This window comes from Arachis hypogaea, chromosome 9 (assembly GCF_003086295.3).
Source record: "Arachis hypogaea cultivar Tifrunner chromosome 9, arahy.Tifrunner.gnm2.J5K5, whole genome shotgun sequence".
In the NCBI taxonomy this organism is placed as follows: domain Eukaryota; kingdom Viridiplantae; phylum Streptophyta; class Magnoliopsida; order Fabales; family Fabaceae; genus Arachis; species Arachis hypogaea.
In genome coordinates, this window is record NC_092044.1 from 112,118,730 (window position 1) to 112,138,374 (window position 19,645).

The 19,645-nt window shown below is 32.4% G+C and overlaps 4 protein-coding genes across 16 annotated transcripts; 1 reads left to right on the forward strand and 3 right to left on the reverse strand.

The window, feature by feature from the left end:
- Window positions 1–2,746: 2,746 nt before the first annotated feature.
- Window positions 2,747–6,213, forward strand: LOC112711940 (TIP41-like protein). Of its 2 annotated transcripts, none has more exons than XM_025764686.3 (8): window positions 2,747–3,092; window positions 3,274–3,459; window positions 3,689–3,779; window positions 3,964–4,074; window positions 4,439–4,498; window positions 4,599–4,640; window positions 4,825–4,953; window positions 5,969–6,213. In XM_025764686.3, exons 1-8 carry the CDS (start codon window positions 2,950–2,952, stop codon window positions 6,071–6,073), a joined length of 867 nt encoding a protein of 288 aa, XP_025620471.1. In that variant the 5' UTR covers window positions 2,747–2,949; the 3' UTR covers window positions 6,074–6,213. The 2 variants fall into 2 exon arrangements, with proteins under 2 accessions (XP_025620471.1, XP_025620470.1); XM_025764685.3 differs by having other exon boundaries at window positions 2,880–3,092; window positions 3,925–4,074.
- Window positions 6,214–7,045: 832 nt separating this feature from the next.
- Window positions 7,046–8,594, reverse strand: LOC112711941 (zinc finger protein 7). Of its 2 annotated transcripts, none has more exons than XM_072203894.1 (2): window positions 7,448–8,594; window positions 7,046–7,189 (listed from the first exon to the last, which is right to left on the reverse strand). In XM_072203894.1, the coding sequence occupies exon 1, from the start codon at window positions 8,159–8,161 to the stop codon at window positions 7,547–7,549; it is 615 nt and encodes a 204-aa protein (XP_072059995.1). In that variant the 5' UTR covers window positions 8,162–8,594; the 3' UTR covers window positions 7,046–7,189; window positions 7,448–7,546. The 2 variants fall into 2 exon arrangements, with proteins under 2 accessions (XP_072059995.1, XP_072059994.1); XM_072203893.1 differs by having other exon boundaries at window positions 7,046–7,280.
- A 2,432-nt stretch (window positions 8,595–11,026) lies between these two features.
- On the reverse strand, window positions 11,027–13,199 carry LOC112711945 (uncharacterized). 10 transcript variants are annotated; one of them, XR_003157637.3, is made up of 5 exons: window positions 12,844–13,199; window positions 12,600–12,718; window positions 12,212–12,282; window positions 11,791–11,813; window positions 11,027–11,288 (listed from the first exon to the last, which is right to left on the reverse strand). XR_003157637.3 is itself a non-coding variant. In XM_025764699.3 (4 exons), the coding sequence occupies exons 1-3, from the start codon at window positions 13,182–13,184 to the stop codon at window positions 11,797–11,799; spliced, it is 477 nt and encodes a 158-aa protein (XP_025620484.1). In that variant the 5' UTR covers window positions 13,185–13,199; the 3' UTR covers window positions 11,027–11,288; window positions 11,791–11,796. The 10 variants fall into 10 exon arrangements, 5 of the variants coding, with proteins under 5 accessions (XP_025620484.1, XP_025620483.1, XP_025620481.1 ...); XR_003157635.3 differs by having other exon boundaries at window positions 12,556–12,718; XR_011866094.1 differs by lacking the exon at window positions 12,212–12,282 and having other exon boundaries at window positions 11,615–11,813.
- A 522-nt stretch (window positions 13,200–13,721) lies between these two features.
- LOC112711943 (alpha-L-fucosidase 2) lies at window positions 13,722–18,759 on the reverse strand. Of its 2 annotated transcripts, none has more exons than XM_025764688.3 (12): window positions 18,575–18,759; window positions 18,325–18,454; window positions 18,046–18,244; window positions 17,186–17,331; window positions 16,090–16,985; window positions 15,859–15,991; window positions 15,553–15,711; window positions 15,238–15,462; window positions 15,054–15,155; window positions 14,784–14,919; window positions 14,436–14,631; window positions 13,722–14,267 (listed from the first exon to the last, which is right to left on the reverse strand). In XM_025764688.3, the coding sequence occupies exons 2-12, from the start codon at window positions 18,409–18,411 to the stop codon at window positions 13,964–13,966; spliced, it is 2,583 nt and encodes an 860-aa protein (XP_025620473.1). In that variant the 5' UTR covers window positions 18,412–18,454; window positions 18,575–18,759; the 3' UTR covers window positions 13,722–13,963. The 2 variants fall into 2 exon arrangements, with proteins under 2 accessions (XP_025620473.1, XP_025620474.1); XM_025764689.3 differs by having other exon boundaries at window positions 18,046–18,241; window positions 18,575–18,735.
- Between the last annotated feature and the right edge of the window lie 886 nt (window positions 18,760–19,645).

Here is a 19,645-nt window from a genome sequence, read left to right on the forward strand (position 1 = left end):
AGATGGTTAATTTGGAGGTGTAGTATATTTTTATTTGATTGGTGGTTGTTCATGTTGTTCAAGATGGTAATTGTTTAGCTAGCATTTTTCGATGGACATACATTTGAAATTGAAATGAAAAGATATTTTTCGAGTATGCTGTTTGATTGGATTTAAAAACTGAGGTGATTTTTTCTTTGAAATTGGTTTCATTCATAAATGTTAATGCATTTCTAAAAAAAATTAAGGAGTGTAGCGTCTAGCGCTCTTTGAAAATTATTGCTATTAAAAATAAAATAAAATAAAAAAGAAAATAAAGCATCTCTAAATTTTAAATTCCAAATTCAACATCATAAATCTTAAACTTTGAATTGTAATATAAATTATTGATATAAAATATAATAAATAGAGTTAAGCTTTATTTAATTAACAAGGAATTTAATGTTTCTTATTTAATAAAAAATATTTAAGGATGAGCTGATGATAAATATAGAATATTGATATCTATGTAAAATTTAATTTTAAATTATCATCAATATGTTTAGAGAAAAAATTATTGAAAATAACGTCTTTGTAATATTCTTTAGAGTTAAGTACTTTTTCCAATCGTTACTTTGTGAAAAATAGTACATAAAAAAATGGAGGAAGAGAAAAAATTGAACATTGTATTTAATGGTGAGTCGTGAAAGATAATAAAGAAAAGAAAAATATTCTTAATATGTCTAAAACGAGCTCAACAATTATGTGTTTATTAAATGAGTCACACTTATATAGGTCATTAGATTTTATTAGATAAAAATCAAAGGCTAATATAAAAGAAGAGCATTGATAGACTCTAATAAATAAAGAATATCCTAGTACATAAATAAATATTTTAAATGACAATACTTTAATACACAATACTTTAAACGACAACAAAATCTTTTATTTTTAAATAATTAAATATAATATATATATATGAGTATTTTTTATTTAATAAAATTAATTATTATGCAAAACTTTTTATAATATTAAAATAATATTTTAAACTATAACATAAAAATATAAAATTATTAAAATTTTATTTTATATTACTTAATAAATAATTAAATTATTATATTCAAAATTTATTAACTAATTACTTTTATTAAAGATATTATTATATAATATAATTTTTCAAAAAAATATTTTTAAAAATAATTTATATAAAATATTATTTATAATACATGAAAATATTAATTTTTTTATTTTTTGAATGAAAAAAATAGAATAAATAATATAATTTTAAATACATACCTAAATAAAAAAATTAATATTTTCATATATTATATATAACGTTTTATATAAATTTTACTTTTATAAATATTTTGATAAAAAATTATATTATATAATAATATATTTAACAAAGTAATTAGTTAATAAATTTTAAATATAATAAACTAATTATTTGTCAAGTAATATAAAATAAACTTTATTTATTTTATATTTTTATGTTGTAGTTTAAAAAATTATTTTAATATTATAAAAAAATTGTATAATAATTAATGTTAATGAATAAAAAAACTTATATTTTTTAGAATAAAAAATTTTTATTTTTATATAATAAAATACGTGATAATCTTCTTTTATATATATATATATATTAGGGGTGGTAAAATGGGTCAAGTCCGTTGAGCCAACCTGTTGAACTCGCTAAAAAATGTGGGTCAGACTAAAATTTGAAATCTGTCAAATTAAAAAATGTGGGTCAGACTAAAATTAAAAAGATTATCACATATTTTACTATATAAAGGTAGAAACTTTTTGTTCTAAAAAGTATAAATTAAATAAATACAAAAAATATAAATTTTTTATTAATTAAGATTAATTATTATGCAAATATTTTTGTAATATTAAAATAATATTTTAAACTACAATATAAAAATATAAAATAATTAAAATTTATTTTATATTATTTGACAAATAATTAGATTGTTATATTTAAAATTTATTAACTAATTACTTTGTAAATATATTATTATATCATATAATTTTTTTAAAAATATTTATAAAAGTAAAATTTATTTAAAAAGTTAAAGATTAATTTTTTTATTTAGGTATGTATTTAAAATTATATTATTTATTTTATTTTTTTTAAAAAATTAAAAAAATAAAAAAGTTAATATTTTCATGTATTATATATAATATTTTGAATAAATTATATTTTTAAAATATTTTTATAAAAAATTATATTATATAATATCTTTAATAAACATAGTTAGTTAATAAATTTTAAATATAATAATCTAATTATTTGTGAGTAATATAAAATAAAATTTTAATTATTTTATATTTTTATGTTAGTTACAGTTTAAAATATTATTTTATAATAATTTTTAAATATTATAAAAAAAATTTGCATAATAATTAATTTTAATAAATAAAAAAATACTCATATATTTTATATTTAATTATTTAAGAATAAAAGATTATGTTGCCGTTTAAAATATTGTGTATTAAAGTATTATTATTTAAAGTATTTATTTATGTACTAGGATATTCTATATTTATTAGAGTCCATCAATACTCTTCTTTTATATTAACCGTTGATTTTTATCTAATAAGATCTAATAACCTATATAAGTTAGGCTCGTTCAATAAGCACATAATTGTTAAGCTCGTTTTAGACAAATCCCCTAACACGTGCCTTAACTAGCATATTTAGGAATAGTTTAAAAGAAAAAGTTTATGGCATATAATTCCCTAAAAAAGTATGCGTTAACATTTCTAAAAAATTTTGGAACATTTTGGTCGACCATTTAAGCTTTATTTTTGGATTTTGTTGACCTTTTAATCTTAAATGAGGCCTGTGGTGAAGCTAAATGGGCCAAAAGCCTGATCCATGTCCAATGATTGGATCCGAAACCAGGCTTCGTTTCGGACCCAACTCTCAAATCACTGAGTCAGTGAAATGTGAACTGAACTGAAGCTCGAAACGCAAAGCAGGCGAAGATGGCAGTGGAGATTGACGACAAAGACTTGAAAGCCGCCGGCGCTGAGCTCTTCGCTGATGGCGGCAATCGCGGTGTTCGCATCCATGGATGGCTGATCGAGTCTCGCACACACTCCATTCTCAACTCCGCAGCTATCCAAGAGTCAGTAATTTTTCGTATTCTCAGTTAACCCTAACTTTGCAACTTTTTAGGATGTTTCCACATTTTCATGGCGATGTGAGAAAAATGTGACCCTTTAATTGCGTATATTATTCTTAATTGGATATTTGAGCCTTTGATTCCTTTGCTTTGTTTTGTAATGATGATGGATCATGTGTCGCAGGTGGGAACATAAACTTGATACTAATCATTTACCGGAAATGGTTTTTGGGGAGAACACGTTGATTCTGAAGCACTTGAGCAGTGGCACCAAAATTCATTTTAATGCGTTTGATGCTCTTTGTGGTTGGAAGCAGGAAGCCTTGCCACCAGTTGAAGTTCCTGCAGCGGCTAAGTGGAAGTTTAGAAGGTAATGGATGAAATAATGCACTACCATGTTTTCTACCGTAGCTCAAAAATCAAAATTCCTTTGTTATTAGATACATCATGAAACTGCTTAGTATTTGATTGCGGCATTTACTCTTATTGGATTGGATATGAATGTTTTCTTACCACCATGCCATTATCATCGTGATAGCTTTTTTTGCACGAGGTATTTATGTTGTAAGTCTCACATTCTCTTTGGGGAAAATGTGCAGCAAGCCTTCTCAGCAAGTAATACTAGATTATGACTATACTTTTACAACACCTTATTGTGGAAGTTGCACAGTTGAGAATGATAAAGATATGGTATGCATTTATACGTTCTTCTTCTTTATGGACTGAATCTACCAACTTGACTGCATTTCTTTTTCGTTTTGAGTCATTTGTTCAAACAACATGATTTTTGTAATGTGTGATCTAACTGCTTTCAATAATTTATTGATAACTACAGCTACATAGTGATAGAAGATATTCAATTTTTGTATGGCAGAATGCAAAAGAAACTTCTGAGAAAACAAGCAATATCCTTTGGCAAGACTGCAAGGAACAAATTGATTTGGTTGCATTGGCATCCAAAGAGCCTATATTGTTTTATGATGAGGTGAGTAAAACTACCTTAACTAATCACCTCGCTAGTCTGTATTCAGAACAGTTTTTGTATACGAATTTTTTTATGGGCCTTGGGATTTCTCTTCTGCATTGTTTAAGAAAATTGTGCTCACGTGAAATCAAGAAATAGAAATAACATGTAGTTGCTGTTGATCTGACTATTTTGACTTGTTAATCACCTAATCTGCATAGAGAGTAAAATAGTTTAGTTAGTCTGCTATATATTTATAATATTCCAAATCCAAAGTGTTAATGTATACTTTATCTGAGTTTTTCATTTGTAGTAATAAATTGCCCACATTCTCTTCTTTTATAGCATTTGCTTTTCATGACAAATAAGTTCTCATCGTGGACAGGTAGTCCTATATGAGGATGAACTTGCTGACAATGGAGTATCACTTCTTACTGTAAAAGTGGTAATAACTTTTCCCCCTTTACTGATGGGGGTTTTCCTTGTTTGTATGAAAATTAAATATGACTGCCAATGACTAGTGGCATCCATTTTTTGTTTTGTAGAGAGTAATGCCAAGTTCTTGGTTTCTTCTCCTGCGATTCTGGGTTAGCAACTCTCTTCGTTTACTACGTTAACAATTTTCTTACCTTGCAATCGTATAACATGCCGAAGATTTCACTAAGGATCATCAGTTCTGTTGACGATCTTGGATCTTCTAGACAGCACATTTACTTGCTTTATAGAGGCTCTTGAAACTCATTTTTTATTGATTGATCTGGTACTTTTCAGCTTAGAGTTGATGGAGTGCTCATTCGACTGAGGGAAACTCGCATGCATTGTGTATTTGGTGGAAGCACAAATCCCATTATACTTCGGGAGACTTGCTGGAGAGAATCTACATTTGAAGCTTTGTCTGCTGTAAGTGTGTAATGTCCAATATCCATGTGCATCTTGTTCCTTACAGTATTTCCAAAAATAGTTTCCTTCCATTTGACACTTGAGACAGCATCTGTTTGCGGATTGAGTGCTTGTCTAGTGCTCGCTATGCTGAGATGATCTATGGTAATGATTTTAGGAATTTTTAGAAGCAAATTCCATCATGGATGAATTAGATGCTATTGTAGTTTCTGGATTAGCATTACTGAAGCAATTTCTGTCTGTCTCAATATCTAGAATTCGCATATCAATCTTAAGCAACAGGAATAGTAAAAAGACATTGTCAGAGAAAATAGTTAATTTAGGAGAGATTTGTAGAACACCTTAATTTTTATTTCTAAAATTCTGCTTAATAATTATTTGTTCATTACTTCCTTTCATGTTGTTCGGTTTGATCCAAAAGATAAGAAATGATTATGTATTAGTTGTGCAAAGTTGCAAATAATAGAAGTAGAATTGATGTCAACCAATTATTTCGTCATTTTCTCCTTTATGTGGCAAAACTGCAGGTCCCACCCAAACATAAAACCGTAAAATCACAAAAAATAGGTCCCACCGAAGCATTGTCTTCTTTTCCCGTTTATGTCTCTATACAATTCCTACTCATTTGGACAGATTGAAGAACCATGGGCTCCTTTTCATGCATCTCTACCTAATATTTTCAATTATGTCTGTTTTGTTATTAAACACACAGAAACATCTGAGTTCTCAAATCTCTGTTATTCCTAATTCTTTGCTTTATAATCTGTCTAACCGAAAATTTTGGGAATGTTCAAGTCTGTTGACGTTGACAGCCAGCTAGATGACTGGCAGTAGTGATAAACTCATTGTATTATACTATTATTACTTTAGACTTTGGACTGATAGTTTTTCTTTGTTTTTGTTTTTATTCTTATAGGGCTCTTATTTCTCCTGCAGTTTCTTTGTCTTAGCTGTCATCTACAAGAATGGTTGTAATTTGATGTTTAACGCCTCTCTAATTGATTGGTTCATGCAGAAAGGATACCCTTTTGATGCCGCTACATATAATGATCCAAGCATAATCAGCCAGAGGCTCCCCATCATCATGCATAGGGCTCAAAAGCTTGTTATTTCCTCTTAAGTTATATGGCTGTAAATTCCCTATAATGTAAAGGGATTATAATCAATTCTTGTTCATATTTTTATTCAAACTTCTGGCATGGCTATTGAAACTATTACTTGCGTCATGAGGTAATATCAAGTCAAGATGCGTACTTATCATGCTCTGTGCTTATAAAATTTATTATAGAATAGAATAATTAAAGATGGCAAAAAGAGAAAATGCTTGGAAGTTGGAACTCAGCATATACTCGCATAATAGTCATTTGAGAACAAGGATTTGCTCAAATGCGTCAATAGTTTGAAAGTACTTTTTCGTCTTGGAACACAACCTCGTGAAACATTCTTCTATACAACTTTAGCATTCATTATCATGCAAGAAACATTTCCCTTTCCTGCCTTCATGTTTCAATCCTCTCGTTCAAAAAATAGAAAAGAAACAAAGAAGAAATTCATCTTGTAGATATCACTAATATTACCAGCTTTACATCTCCATAGAATTTGGTTATTAGATAGTTTATAAGTTTGTGACAATTTTCATTCCCAGTTAGTTTTTTAGTTCAATTAGGTACACTTAATCTCAATTCTAATATTTCACCAATTTGTCAGTCTGCCTAACAATTAGGAATTGATTCTATTATTTAAGTATGGACAAGTGTTATCTTTGCTTCGATATTTTTTTTTGGGCACTGGTCATTGCTTAATTCGTGCGTTAAAGAAAACATATTTTAAGAATGCATCGTTAAATTCTGAATAGAAATAAGTCAATAACTATCATTTTGTTGTATTATTATGTTAATCCCGATGTTGACACGCCAATAAATGTTCATGTTTTAGATAATTATTTTTTGGGTCCGAAACCGAAAGGTCAGTATTACAATTTTTACACTTGTATTAATATGATTTAATCTTGATGTTGACACGCCTGCCTAGAAAGCTTCTTTTTTTTTTGCGTTTTAATTTTTCAATTGCTTGTAAATCTGGATTCGTCAAATTTCAATTAAAACCAACCTTAATACAATTATTAAGAGTTGAAACTTCACGTGTATTGGTGGAACTTCAACTTGAAAGTACATAGATAGCCTTGGCCACAACATTTTGTCAGTGAAATACGATGTGATTCTCGAAAGTACAGGAACTAAGAAAAAAAACCCAAAAAAAAAAATCAGGTTTCCAAGGTTAGCAAAGCAAAAACTCCTGGATAAGTTAGACACACGCCAAAAAGAGCACTGCACATGAGGATTATTTCAAGCATCATTGAAGTAGAAAATAGTAGGTAGATATATATATATATATATATATATATATATATATATATATATATATATATATATATATATATATATATATATAACAATATCTATAACATGTTATAGACAGAGGAAAACATCCTTACCCATCACAGTAAGTAGTACCAACCATCATCCAAATCCAAGCTCTTGATTCTTGGAAGGTGAAGGGTCCTACCTGTTATCAATCTTCAAAAACTCCTGTGTCACAGTCTGAGGTCTAAATCAAGCTTGAGTGGTTCCTGCTGCGGCTCTGGTTGTTGTGGAACCAAGCGAAAGCTTCCGGGCCAAACCAGATCAGTTGGCTCCTCAGCCATGAAAGGTGTCCATGCCATTCCAAGCCCTGATGATGCATATGCATCATGAAAGGTTGGTGCCACCATGGCTCCTCCACTTCCACCACCTCTGCATGGCTTTTGCACCAGTGAATGAGGCTGAACACCGAGTGATCGCATCATTGGAGTGCTCATCATGGGAAATCCCATCATGGCCATGGTCCGCTGAGACTGATATCTTCTTGCAGCACCTCTTTCCCTTTTGTGCGCGTTCTGATGACCCCCTAATGCTTGCGAGCTATAGAACTTCCTCATGCAGAAGTTGCATGAGAAAACTTTTGTTGCAGTGACTGGTCTTGTTTGTGATGATGATGAATCAGGGTCCCCTGCTGTTGTGAGTGATTTGCCTCCTAAACTCAGGTTCAACCACTCTTGAGGATTATTCTCATGATCACTTTCGTCATTGTTCTTTCCTTCATTCATCATCCCTTCCCCTTGTTGTTCCTTGGCTGTTGTCAAAGTAGCCTCATCTTCCTTGATCATCATCCCCAAATTCTAATACAAGTTGTTGTGAGTGGTGATCAAAGAAAAGTTTAATTATTGAGAAAAGGGGGAAGCTTAAAGAATACCTTTTTGAAGGTGTTAGATCAAAAGTAAGAGAAGAGAAGAAGAAAACTAAAATGAAGAGAGTGGGAAGTGAGATTGGAAAGGTTCTTTTTTTTTTTAAACTATAATTTTGTGTCATCCCAATCAGTAACCCCACCTAGTGATGCTTTGTGCTATAGGGAACAATGCTTATGTCATCTTTTCAAAGCTTAGGATTCCCCATTATAATCTTTTTTCTCCTTTTTTTCCTTTTTTCTCCTCACAAAGTACCAACCTTTCTTGGCTATCTTAGGAATAGCCATAGAAATACAAGGTTGACAATACTAAATCTTCCCCATTCATTGTCAAAATCAAATCTCACAAATTTATTTGAATTGCCTGCCATGTGTGCCTATTACCCCATCTATGTGTATCTATCTATCTTTCTATATATCTGCCATACTTTATTTTGTTTGCTGAGTAGTGAGTAGGGTACATATATATGATGATGGATTCCAACATGGAGTCTTCATGTTTATCCACATTGGCCACTGTTACAAGAATTTGCATTGGTGTTTTTTTTTTTTAAATTATTTCCCACCTTTATATTCCAATTGATAGTGAAAGTAGGTTCTGACTTGTGAGCCTAAGCATATGTAGGGTAGTGTGTGTTTGGCTTTTCATTGCTTTATGATTTGATGTTTTGTTGGGAGGAACTGTACCCAGCTTATTTCCAAAATAATGGTGGCTAAAAAGTTGGAAACAAGATAATGAGGTACTTCCTATTTTAGAATAGTATTTTCTGTCTGGCTATGGGCATCTACGTGGGTGTTTTCTTGTTGGGGCTTCTTGGTGTTCCCTTCCAAACTTATTGTGGCCAATGTGTGAATGCACAGTTGCCAGAAAATGCATCAAAGGACCAACTTGCAACTTGCACTACTTCATTCAGTTTTATTTAATCTAATTCAGTGGTCCTAGATGGAGCCACTTGTACTTTGGCCTAGCCTCATCAAACTCACTCATAACATGGCAAAATTATTCACACCTTCCCTTGTAACTTGAAGTTGGTTCTTCACATCTTTTCTTTTCTTTTTTCGTCTAATAGACACTGACATTTCAACAACCAATTAGACCCCAGCTTTGTGGAGTTTACATTGGAGTTTGGAGGTTAAAGTATGCATTTGCATATCACTGAATCCAAGGGAATAGCCTTGGCTGCTGTCTCATGGTCATGGTCTTTTTTGATAACCACAAGAGAGAAAAGCCAGATATTTCAAGTTTTTACTTTTTAAGTTAGGGTGGAAGTGGAAATTTTATTATATGAATTTGATGTATACATATAGATTTACCCCATAGTTATCTCACAAGAGTGAATCCAAGGTAAATTGATCAAACAAGATGGTTTGTCAATGAATGGAGATCCAACAAATCTAACAAGATTAAGGTACAAGTACAGAAGTATTGTATAGAGAAAATGACAAGATAAATGTGACAGGCTTGATGACAAATGCAGCAACAGAAGAAAATTAAAGAAAGGATAAATGAAAGTAACAAGCAAACAATTGCCTCTTGAAGTGTGGATGGATGAGTCATGGCTCACAATGGGATCAAATTTTGCCAAATTCTCCATAGTTGGTTATGGAAATGCAACCATTAGGCAAGAATCGGGGAATGTTCCTAGTCTGGTTTATACATATTTTTGTTTTATTTTTAAGGTATGATACACTCTTTAAATGTTATTTAGATTCAACAAAAATTTACTTCGATTGTTAAATGTTTGATGCAGCCAATGAGTTATAACTCAAATGACATAGTCTCTCCATACTCATCTAAGAGGTTGCGAGTTCGAATCTCCCTATCTTTACTAAAAAAAATAATGTCTGATGCAACTTTTTTTGTAGTCAAGAGAGCAAATCGGTTAGAAAGTAGACTAATGATTAGAGATAAAGAAACTTAAAAACATTCTGCGGAGTTAAAAGAGATCTAAATATGAATATAAGACATCTTACCTAATGGGGCTTTTGTGGTTGTAGTAGTAGTATAATACACTGCTGAATATAGAAATTAACCTTTTTTTTCTAATTACCAAAAAAAAAAATTAACTTTTTCTACAGTGAACATTTTTTTAAGAAAAAAAGAATGGTAAATGGCTAAACTAAATAGTTTAATTAATATATGCTAATAGTAAAAAATTATTTTATATTTATCAACCAATTGAACTTAAGGCTCTGAATGACTGACCATCCACGTAGTGTAAAAAATATATTAAAAATATATTACTACACTAATTTCATGTGTAAAAAGTTCACAAAAATCAGTCCGATGTTTAAAACATTACTTTCAACCAAATAATCCAACGGAGAAACTTGTATTTAGTTTGATTCGGCTTAAACAAACGATATACTTCTTATTACTTCGTTTAACTTTTTGAAGAATTACTCTTAGAAAATTTAAGTTTAAAGAATTACTTTTTAATTGTGCGTAGTTTGAATATGTTAAAAATATGTGTAAAGAATAGTGAAATTTCAATTCGCAAAATTAAAAGTAACTTTATTTTGGTTATCCTAAAATAGGAATTAATTTGAACAGCCAAACTTAAGTGTGGGCGGAAACCAAACATTCTCTTAAGCAGTTCATACTCATAGAATTTAAGATCATTTATGATTCAACACTTTTCCTCTATTCTTATTTCTCCGGCACAATTCCACTTTAGTTAGAATTTGGTTAATCCCACTATATGTGTCGCCCCCTTTCAATTCTTGCAAGAAAAATGCATCCCTCCATTTGTGTAAGGAAAAAAAAAACTACTATTCCCAAAAACAGAAGTGGAAAACAGCAAACATGTACAACATTTAACCAAAAGCCACAAATAATCAAGGTCTAATCTTTAATGTATTTGCAATTTGAAAAGAAAAAAGAGGTTCTTCTACCCTCTTACTGAATCAGAAATAGTCAAAATTAAGGATAGCAAAACGGATTAGGGTCTCACTTCCTACAAATGTCACTTCCCAGAAAATACTATTCATAATATATTGATCCGCCATATCCTTGAAGGCAGTTATGCAAATCCAATAGCTTTCTCACGTACCTGCAGCAACAATGCAGGTCATAAGAAAATAGAAGTACAGTAGATTACATGTTGTCAGATACAATCTTACAAAGCCATCTCCATAGCACTTGTTTACAAGTTAATATAAATAAAAGAAAAGATTCAGAATTTATATCATCACGCACATGGACATGCATGGCATCATTTACCCCGAAACCATAAAAATACTAGCGATTTCTGGATACTCAACATGGTAGCCACATCTAAAATGTAGATTGGCTTAAGCCAGAACCAGGATGTAACAACTTAAAGAAGTACTTTACTACTTCAACGAAAAGAAGGCAATAATTCCAATCATTATTTACATCAAAGGATAGGTGGTAACTTTATTCGCCACACCATGCCTAGCTGCCTGAAACTTGCAAATTGCCTTCACAGGCAGAATTTCAAGCAGGGAGTAACAAAAACCTCACATCTTTCAGACCAATGGATTGAAGTTGGGTGATAAGTTCAACCAAAACAATTAAAGGGGATTTAGTACCTCAACTCAGGAATCAGGATCACCTGTGAAAGGAATGAAGTTTCCCATTAGTCGTACTAGAAGAACTGATGAAAGGGTTGAACATAAAGCCGTTTCCAGGATGACTTAGGCAGGATTTTATTTTTTAGTTAAAGTAAATTTATACACAGAATAGATCGACAATAGATGGCCAAGTTGTCCCATCACATGACTTCATTGTGAGAAACCTCCATGATTCAGATTGTAAACATAGAAAATCTTATTTGAAACTGATTTCAAGGAATTTAAAAAGACAAATACCAGAAGGATATGTAGGGTATATCTCACTACTTCATTTACTTCCTCTCTAGATGTCATCAACCACTCTCACTTGTATATGGATTTAAGTAAAAACACTTTAAAACTTATAATCTTAGATTAAAGGGGGGAAAAAGGAACCTACTATGCAGCATTCTTCTCTCGCCACTGGATGATCAATGTCCTTTGCGCATCACCCATCTTTTCCATTCCTACCTATAAATTCGAATCTTAATACCTTCTCATTAACCAAGCTAGAGAGAGAGACTTGACACACTTCTACCCAATTCACCTCCGTCAAAACTGGACTAACTAAATTTAAACACTTATCTGAGCTTCTCTAAGGCAATTAATTGGAAAACACACGAAAGAAATAAAAAAAAAAGAGCGTTTTCAAAGAGTGGCATAAAAATGATGATGTTAAAAACGAGGTAAAACATTTTGAATGGGGGTTTTATTTATGTATCCTAGAACCAGCACAAGACTCACAAAGATACTTTACTAGCGATCTTGACAAGAACGACGGAAGGTACCATGGGAGAGATCGCAACAAGCACGCGCGCTAACAGCAAGGTGCGATGTGAGACACGCCACGGCCATCGTGCTATGAACTGGTAACAGTGATTGCATGCACCCTAATTCCCCCAAGTTCCTGTCCCAAACACACATTCACAAATCACAATATATATATATATATATATATATATATATATATATATATATATATGTATTTATTTCAAAGATTGGAAAAGGAAAATGAAAATTTGAAAGTGGAACCTGGAAGCAGGGATAGAGAAGCGGCGGGAGTGGAGGCGAGGGGCAGCGAGTGGCGGAGGACGGAGGCGGGGAGCGGATGGGCGGAGGGAAGCCCTAGCTGTGGAGATTAGTGAGCGAGAGAGAGATCCAGAACGCCATGCCATTGCTGATTTGCTTCCAATGAAAATCGAAATCTGAGAAATGAAGAACTCAACAACTGAAGCGTGAAGACTGAAGAGGGGTTTGCGAGGGTTTTGGGATGGCACCTGTGGCTGTGGTAGGTTAAGCCGGGCATTCCTTAAACGCAGTCGTTTTACATTTGGGTTGTTAACATTGGGCTTAGCCTTTCCTCTTAATAACATTATTTTTTTGGAATCGGATGCTGGGCTTAGAACCACCCTAATTTGCTTCGGTCCAAAGTCCGTTTGACCGTATATACTAAACAAATAAAAAATATTATATACCATGACCAAAAAAAAAAAAAAAATATTATATACAACCAACTTTTTTTAATGAGAAAGTATAGGGAACCAATGGCCTAAGCGTATAATGTGTATAATGGAGGTTTAGAAAGTATTAGAGATATGATCATTAGTATTACATTGTCCTGTCAGGTTACGTTTTTGGAATGAGTGGTTTCATAACGTGGTATTCTAGATAGTATGGGTGATGTTCATTTTATTCACCCTTTTTTAATCAAGTGATTAGCTCATTCATCCGCTTAAAAATTCATTGGTCAATGGCCAACAGAATAAAACATATGCTTAATCAATTGCACAATTTGGAAAGCCTAACTCCTAAGCTTTACTCTGTAAGATCTTGATACTCAAAATAAGTAAATAACATTAATGGTCCATTCACGTGTAGCTGAATAAAGAAAATATAGGTCTTTTTAGGTATTGAAACAAATGGTAGTATTATACTATTAAATGCCTTTATACCCTCAACTGTTGTGCAAATACATTGATCGAATATTTCACTGTTAAATTACATGATCCGTGGCTAAGATAACACTCTTCTAGGAAGAATACAATTATAAATCATTATAAAATGAAATGAAATGAATCAAGATGTACCAAATGAATGCAAGCTCCTTAGTGGAATTATTGACCAGGTTGGAAGAAAGATTTCAATGAATCACTTAAAGAGAGTATGTCTTCACACACTTCAACTGATTATTGTAAGAGTAAACTATGCCTGGTGATAATTCTGCTAGCACCATGGTTTCTCTATGGTGTAGTCTTACTTGGGATTTCTGGTTTTCTGACCATAGCCCAACTTCATGCAGATCACCTTCTTTCCAGCATATGTTCACTGTGATCCCGCCACGTGCTTTCAATCCTTTCACGCAGCCGTTCGGCCATTTGTCGCGAGGCAATGCCGGAAGCAAGTAAAGGTCCTTCATTGTGCTCTGAACAAGCATTTCTGCAACTGCTGTTGAAAAACTGAAAACATACCATTTGTCAACACTCAACAGGTTTCTAAAGCAAGAGTTTTATTTATGATCAATGAGAAAAGTATATAGTTATACTTCAGCTCAAGCTTTTATATGGTGTTAGTGAGATTGACAAGATAGAAAAATGGTAGAGCTCTTTCATAAATATGTGGTTTACCCAAAGTTAGCATCAATCTGGAATGGAGGATGTGTAGTGAAGAGGTTACTGTAGAGTCCTCCTTCATAATTACTTTCATGAAAAGGGTCCACCAATACAATCAAGTGCTTTATCATGCGATATGCATGCTCACTGTTCTTAAGTCTTGCCCATAACGCAGCTTTCCAAGTTGTTGACCACCCTGGACCTTCCTCTCCTGAATCACAGTGCAATATTTTATAGTACCAAGGATAAAAATTTGTAGCTTTATGTCATAGATACAAGGAAACATAAACATAGTAGTATTGTAAGAAATATCAGGCATGCATATTGTAAGAAAAAGTTAAATGTTCACACCAAAACACAAACCTCTTTTAATTAGAGTATAATCTGCGGCTTTACAGAGGTCTGGAGTTTTGTCAGGAGTTATTGTGTGCCCTGGAAACAGGCCAAATAAATGTGAAACATGTCTATGATGTATTTCAGGGTCTTGGAAATCTTCTGCCTGAAAAACAAATAAGGTCTTAAGTTAGCATGTTGTTTAAAACCAACATAGAATGCAAGACCTTATTTATTCTCTGTTGATCAGTGAAATAAGAATAGATACCATGGACAATAGAGAATGGAGGGCATACATACCCATTCCATAATGGAACCATCACTAGCAATTTTTGTTGGTGGAAGCTTGGACTGAACCTCAGTTACCCTTTTGATAATAGCATCATTACTTGTTCCCAGAACCTGTATTTGAGGAACTTATTGACCAAGATAAAATCAGGATAACAGGAAACAACCGTTGCTTTGAGCACAAGATCAACTTCACCTCAGCAGCAGATACAATTGAAGAGAAAACTTCTTTGATGATCGATATGTCCATAGTAGTCGAGTAGCTCACACTGGCAGGCTTTTGATCTGGTGCAATGAACATGTGCTCTGGTGAAGTTGATGGGTTGGTTTCTAATAATCCATTAGGACCTTCAATCAACCAATCCAACAGAAACGAAGTACAACCTTCCAATAAAGGATATGCCTTATTTTTTAGAAAATCCTAATATGAAACAAAAATCACTCATTACTATAGATATGAATACCCCAAAAAAGGAAAGGAAATACTAATGCAAGTGCCTTCATAACTTACTTTGTCCATTGTATAAGTATAATGCTCCCATAGATGGGTACAAAGCCAAGCTCCACCCATTGGCCATAATGCCCAAACTGCAAGACCTCGATCTGGGGACGATTTAGCCCATATGTCAGAAACTTGATGTGCAACCCAACCGTTTGCTTCATAGTTCACCTGTATACAGTATCAAATGGTGTTCAGGATGCAATATATGAAATCCATGAGATGATGGCTAGATTGCTGTGCAAATGGCTATATGCTATAATAACCTATATTTCGTTTGCTTCAAATGGAGCCGAGGAGAGAAGAAGGAGGAAATACCTTTGCAGTTTTACTACCAGTGACTGACAAAGAGGAAATGTAATCAAATAATGGCTCTTGACATTCATGTAGATTGCAAGCAAGAGTTGGCCAATAGTTCATTTGAAGATTAATGTTCAAGTGAGGCGCACCGCTGCATGATAACAAAGGAATACAAGTTACAAACTCTACTGCATTCCTGCTAATACAGAAATTAGTATTAAATGAAATGAACATGATAGAAAAACATACTCCCATGCAGGCTCAAGATTCTTGTTCCATATGCCCTGTAGGTTTGAGACCTGAGTTCCAGCACGCGAACTAGAAATTAGTATATACCTACCATATTGAAACAAGAGCTCCACAAATGAAGGATCTTCATCTGTTTGAAAAGAGCTGATTCTCGCCGAAGTTGGAATGGTTTGAGGGATGTTAGATTGAGAGGAAGCCAATTTCCTATCCTTCACAGCAGCCTTGCTGCTTTTTGAGAGTTGCAACGACACACGATGAAATAGATTTTGATAGTCATCCAAGTGGCGTGCATAAAGGTTAGCATATGACAACTTTTTAACCGATTTCATTGTATTGAGGGAATCTGAAGTAGGATTCTTCTTAGAGTTTTCAGGCTTAGTGAATGGCCCATCAAATGAAGAAGAAGCTGTCAGAAGCAAAATAGCAGAATCTGAACCTTCAATCCTAAGCTTTGGACCTTCCAAAACATGCACAACCCCCTTCTCACCAGTAATTTGTACATCAAGGACAGCAGAAAACTTAATTCCCTTCGGATCAATACTTGAATTAGCCATCGATGAAGGTGGTGACTTTGCATTCGGTGGTATCCTTCTGCTAGGACAACTTCCTTCCATTATTACCTGATTTTGGCCACTAACTTGCAAATTGTGAGGTAATTTACTATCCAAAGACACTGTAAATGACAAAGAAGCTGGCTTGCTTGCAGAAATCCTTGACACTATCACTTGGTCTGGATAAGAAGCAAAATGTTCTCTGCTGAATTCAACATCACCAACAGAGTATTTTACTTTTGCTGTTGCAGTATCCAAATCCAGCTCTCTGTAGTAAGACTCATTCGAGTATGCAGCATGAGAATCGTCAAATTCTAGCTTGATATCACCAAGAAGTTGGTATACCTTCACATTAAGACATATCAGTTAGAGATGATTACCAACAATGACTATATTAAAGCTTCTACCAACTCAGAAAAATGAGAATCCTAGTTGAATAAAAGCATGTAACTTATATATTAACAATTTAGCAATAACATATCATGCTGCTGGGTTGTCAAAACTTATTTTGGTGATGGATATATTTACTGTAACAAATTACTTACAGCAGAAGGCTCTCCTGACAAATTGACAGCTTCTTCTGTAGCTTGAGAGTAATTTCTGTTATCAACAAGTTTTCGAACTTTAGCCAATGCTGCTGGAGCACTGCTGTTGGTGTAATCGCCAGGCATTCCAGTCCAAAGTGTGTCCTCTGTTAAAGCAATTCAAGAACCATCATGGTCTCACATAAATGATAGCAATCTACTTTCAAACTCCAAAAGAATATGAATCAAAATCTAATTGTTTTTTTTTATCCCATGTTGAGTTTCTAGCAACAAACTAAACTGCCCAGAGACAGCATTCTATCAATTATTTTTAAGTCATAATTAATGGCTTGTATCAGTATACATACCGTTTTAAAGGTTTTAAGATTTTTGTGAAAATAATATTTTATGTTAATAATTTAAATATGAATAAAAGAGAAACTGACTACTTATTTAACAGTTTAGTCTTTTCAAAATGCACGTGATATAGCTTGGTCCATGAAAGATTTTGAGATATATATACACACACTACATGTTGACATCTTTTGGATCATTCATTTTTATTTTTCATGCTCACAGTTTATTTATCATGTGACATTATTCGGAGACTAACACAATGCCATATGCATCTTTTAAGAACTAGACAAAAGAACATATTAGAGTAATTAATATTATACATTATACTAATATAAATCATAAATGTATATTTGGGAATTAAATAACCAGTCTATTCAAAATAAAACTTACCTAAAATAATTGTTTTCCTAGAGGGAGAAAAAAAAAGCTGATGAAAATATCCAAAAGAACACGAAAAGATAAGATCCAGCAAAAAGTGTGCAAGATTTGGACTTTCTAAAAAAGAAAGACACTTTAAGACTAACCATTTAACTGGAGAAGCTCCGATGAAACACCACCCCAAATCATAGCCCCAAGACGGCCATTTCCGATGGGTATGGCATCGGTCCAGTTGATTGCAGCTTCAGAGAACGTAACCTTCAATGGCCTGCTACCACCACCACCACCATCCTCTTCCTCCATTCCACTTATTGTCCTCCACCACTCTTTCTGTGGGGCTCTCTCCTCCATTGCAAAAGAAACAGATATTCAGAAAAAGCCAGAGATTCAGAAAGAGCAGCAGGGGTTACGGTTTAGCTACTTACTGGTTTTGTGGAATGAGAAGGTGAAGCATAGAAAAGAAACAACAGCAGAGTCAGCAATAGCCTTGCAGGAACTTGAAGTGAAGTCATCGAAGCGGGAATGATACAATGCAATCACAAAAGAATCTAATGCCTAATGCAACAACACAATTAGTTACAATTAAGCACACTATGGTAAGTAATAATATTATAATGAAATAATTAAAGGTAAAGTATATTATACTCAAGAAATGATGATGAAAAGAACATCAACCTCGTAAGTCGTAAAGAGAAAGGAGAATCTTGTTGGCTGTGGGAGTGGGAAGAAGAAGAAGAAGTAGTAGTAAATAAATAAATGGCACGTGAAGGTGCAGGATAAGTCCGGTGGGAGCTGCAACCTGCGGGACAATCCAGACTGTATGGTTTTGTATACATAGATAGATAGATGTACTAAGATTTACTATATGATATGATTTTGATGATATTTATATTTAAATTTAAATAAAAGAGGAGTACTAAATTACTAATTATTAAGAGTCAACAAATTTTATAATTTATAGTTATTAATTAATTATTATTAATATTTTTAATAATATAAAATTATATATAATAATATAAAATAATTTATTTTTTTAATTAAATACTGATAAATTTTAATAAAAATACTGTAATCTAAACTTCCTCTAAATGAAATAAAGAGAATGATTTGGTGGGATGCATTTTGGGATGGACAAGAAGCCAACAAGGACAGTAGTAGGCGGTGGATACGGTAAGCTAATATTGCATTTAAGAAGGAAAATCTCCCTCTTTACACACTATCTGTCACTCAATAAGTAACAATCAAAGAGCCAATTTCTTTTCTTTTCAGACCATACAGGTAAAAATGTTTTCCGAATTATTAAATCATGGGCACTCTACTATATACATGTTGGGGTGGTACAGAGAGAATATAAATTCTTTTTATAATTATTTTTTATTATTTTATTATTATTCAAAATATGATTCCTATTTTTATCGATTTCTCTTTTATGCTATTAAAAAAAATTCCTAAACTTACATTTATACCTTATAATTCACTTTAAATCATTTATAAAAGATACTTTTTAAATTTAATGATATTTTAAATAGATATTTGCTTCGGTACAATGATAAATTCATATGTACTAATACATTTAAAATATAGACAAATAATAATATACTATGTAAAATTTATTATTTACATTACTATTTAATTTATTTTTAAAAAATATATATCAGATTATTACTTTTACTAAAATACCCTTATAATTTAATAAAAATAAAAAATATCATTGTTTTATGAGTAACAAATACTTTTTAGATTTGA

What these genes read in the sequence shown, in the direction of transcription:
- LOC112711940 (XM_025764685.3), top strand. Translation starts at nt 2,950, where the DNA reads ATGGCAGTGGAGATTGACGACAAAGACTTGAAAGCCGCCGGCGCTGAG. An exon ending in CTATATTGTTTTATGATGAG is followed by an intron (nt 4,075 to 4,438) that starts GTGAGTAAAACT and finishes CATCGTGGACAG; the next exon opens with GTAGTCCTATATGAGGATGA. An exon ending in CACTTCTTACTGTAAAAGTG is followed by an intron (nt 4,499 to 4,598) that starts GTAATAACTTTT and finishes TTTGTTTTGTAG; the next exon opens with AGAGTAATGCCAAGTTCTTG.
- LOC112711941 (XM_072203894.1), bottom strand. Translation starts at nt 8,161, where the DNA reads ATGATGATCAAGGAAGATGAGGCTACTTTGACAACAGCCAAGGAACAA.
- LOC112711945 (XM_025764697.3), bottom strand. Translation starts at nt 13,184, where the DNA reads ATGTTATTAAGAGGAAAGGCTAAGCCCAATGTTAACAACCCAAATGTA. An exon ending in TTCTCTATCCCTGCTTCCAG is followed by an intron (nt 12,719 to 12,843) that starts GTTCCACTTTCA and finishes TGTTTGGGACAG; the next exon opens with GAACTTGGGGGAATTAGGGT.
- LOC112711943 (XM_025764688.3), bottom strand. Translation starts at nt 18,411, where the DNA reads ATGACTTCACTTCAAGTTCCTGCAAGGCTATTGCTGACTCTGCTGTTG. An exon ending in GGAGCTTCTCCAGTTAAATG is followed by an intron (nt 17,332 to 18,045) that starts GTTAGTCTTAAA and finishes TTGCTTTAACAG; the next exon opens with AGGACACACTTTGGACTGGA. An exon ending in TGTCAGGAGAGCCTTCTGCT is followed by an intron (nt 16,986 to 17,185) that starts GTAAGTAATTTG and finishes CTTAATGTGAAG; the next exon opens with GTATACCAACTTCTTGGTGA.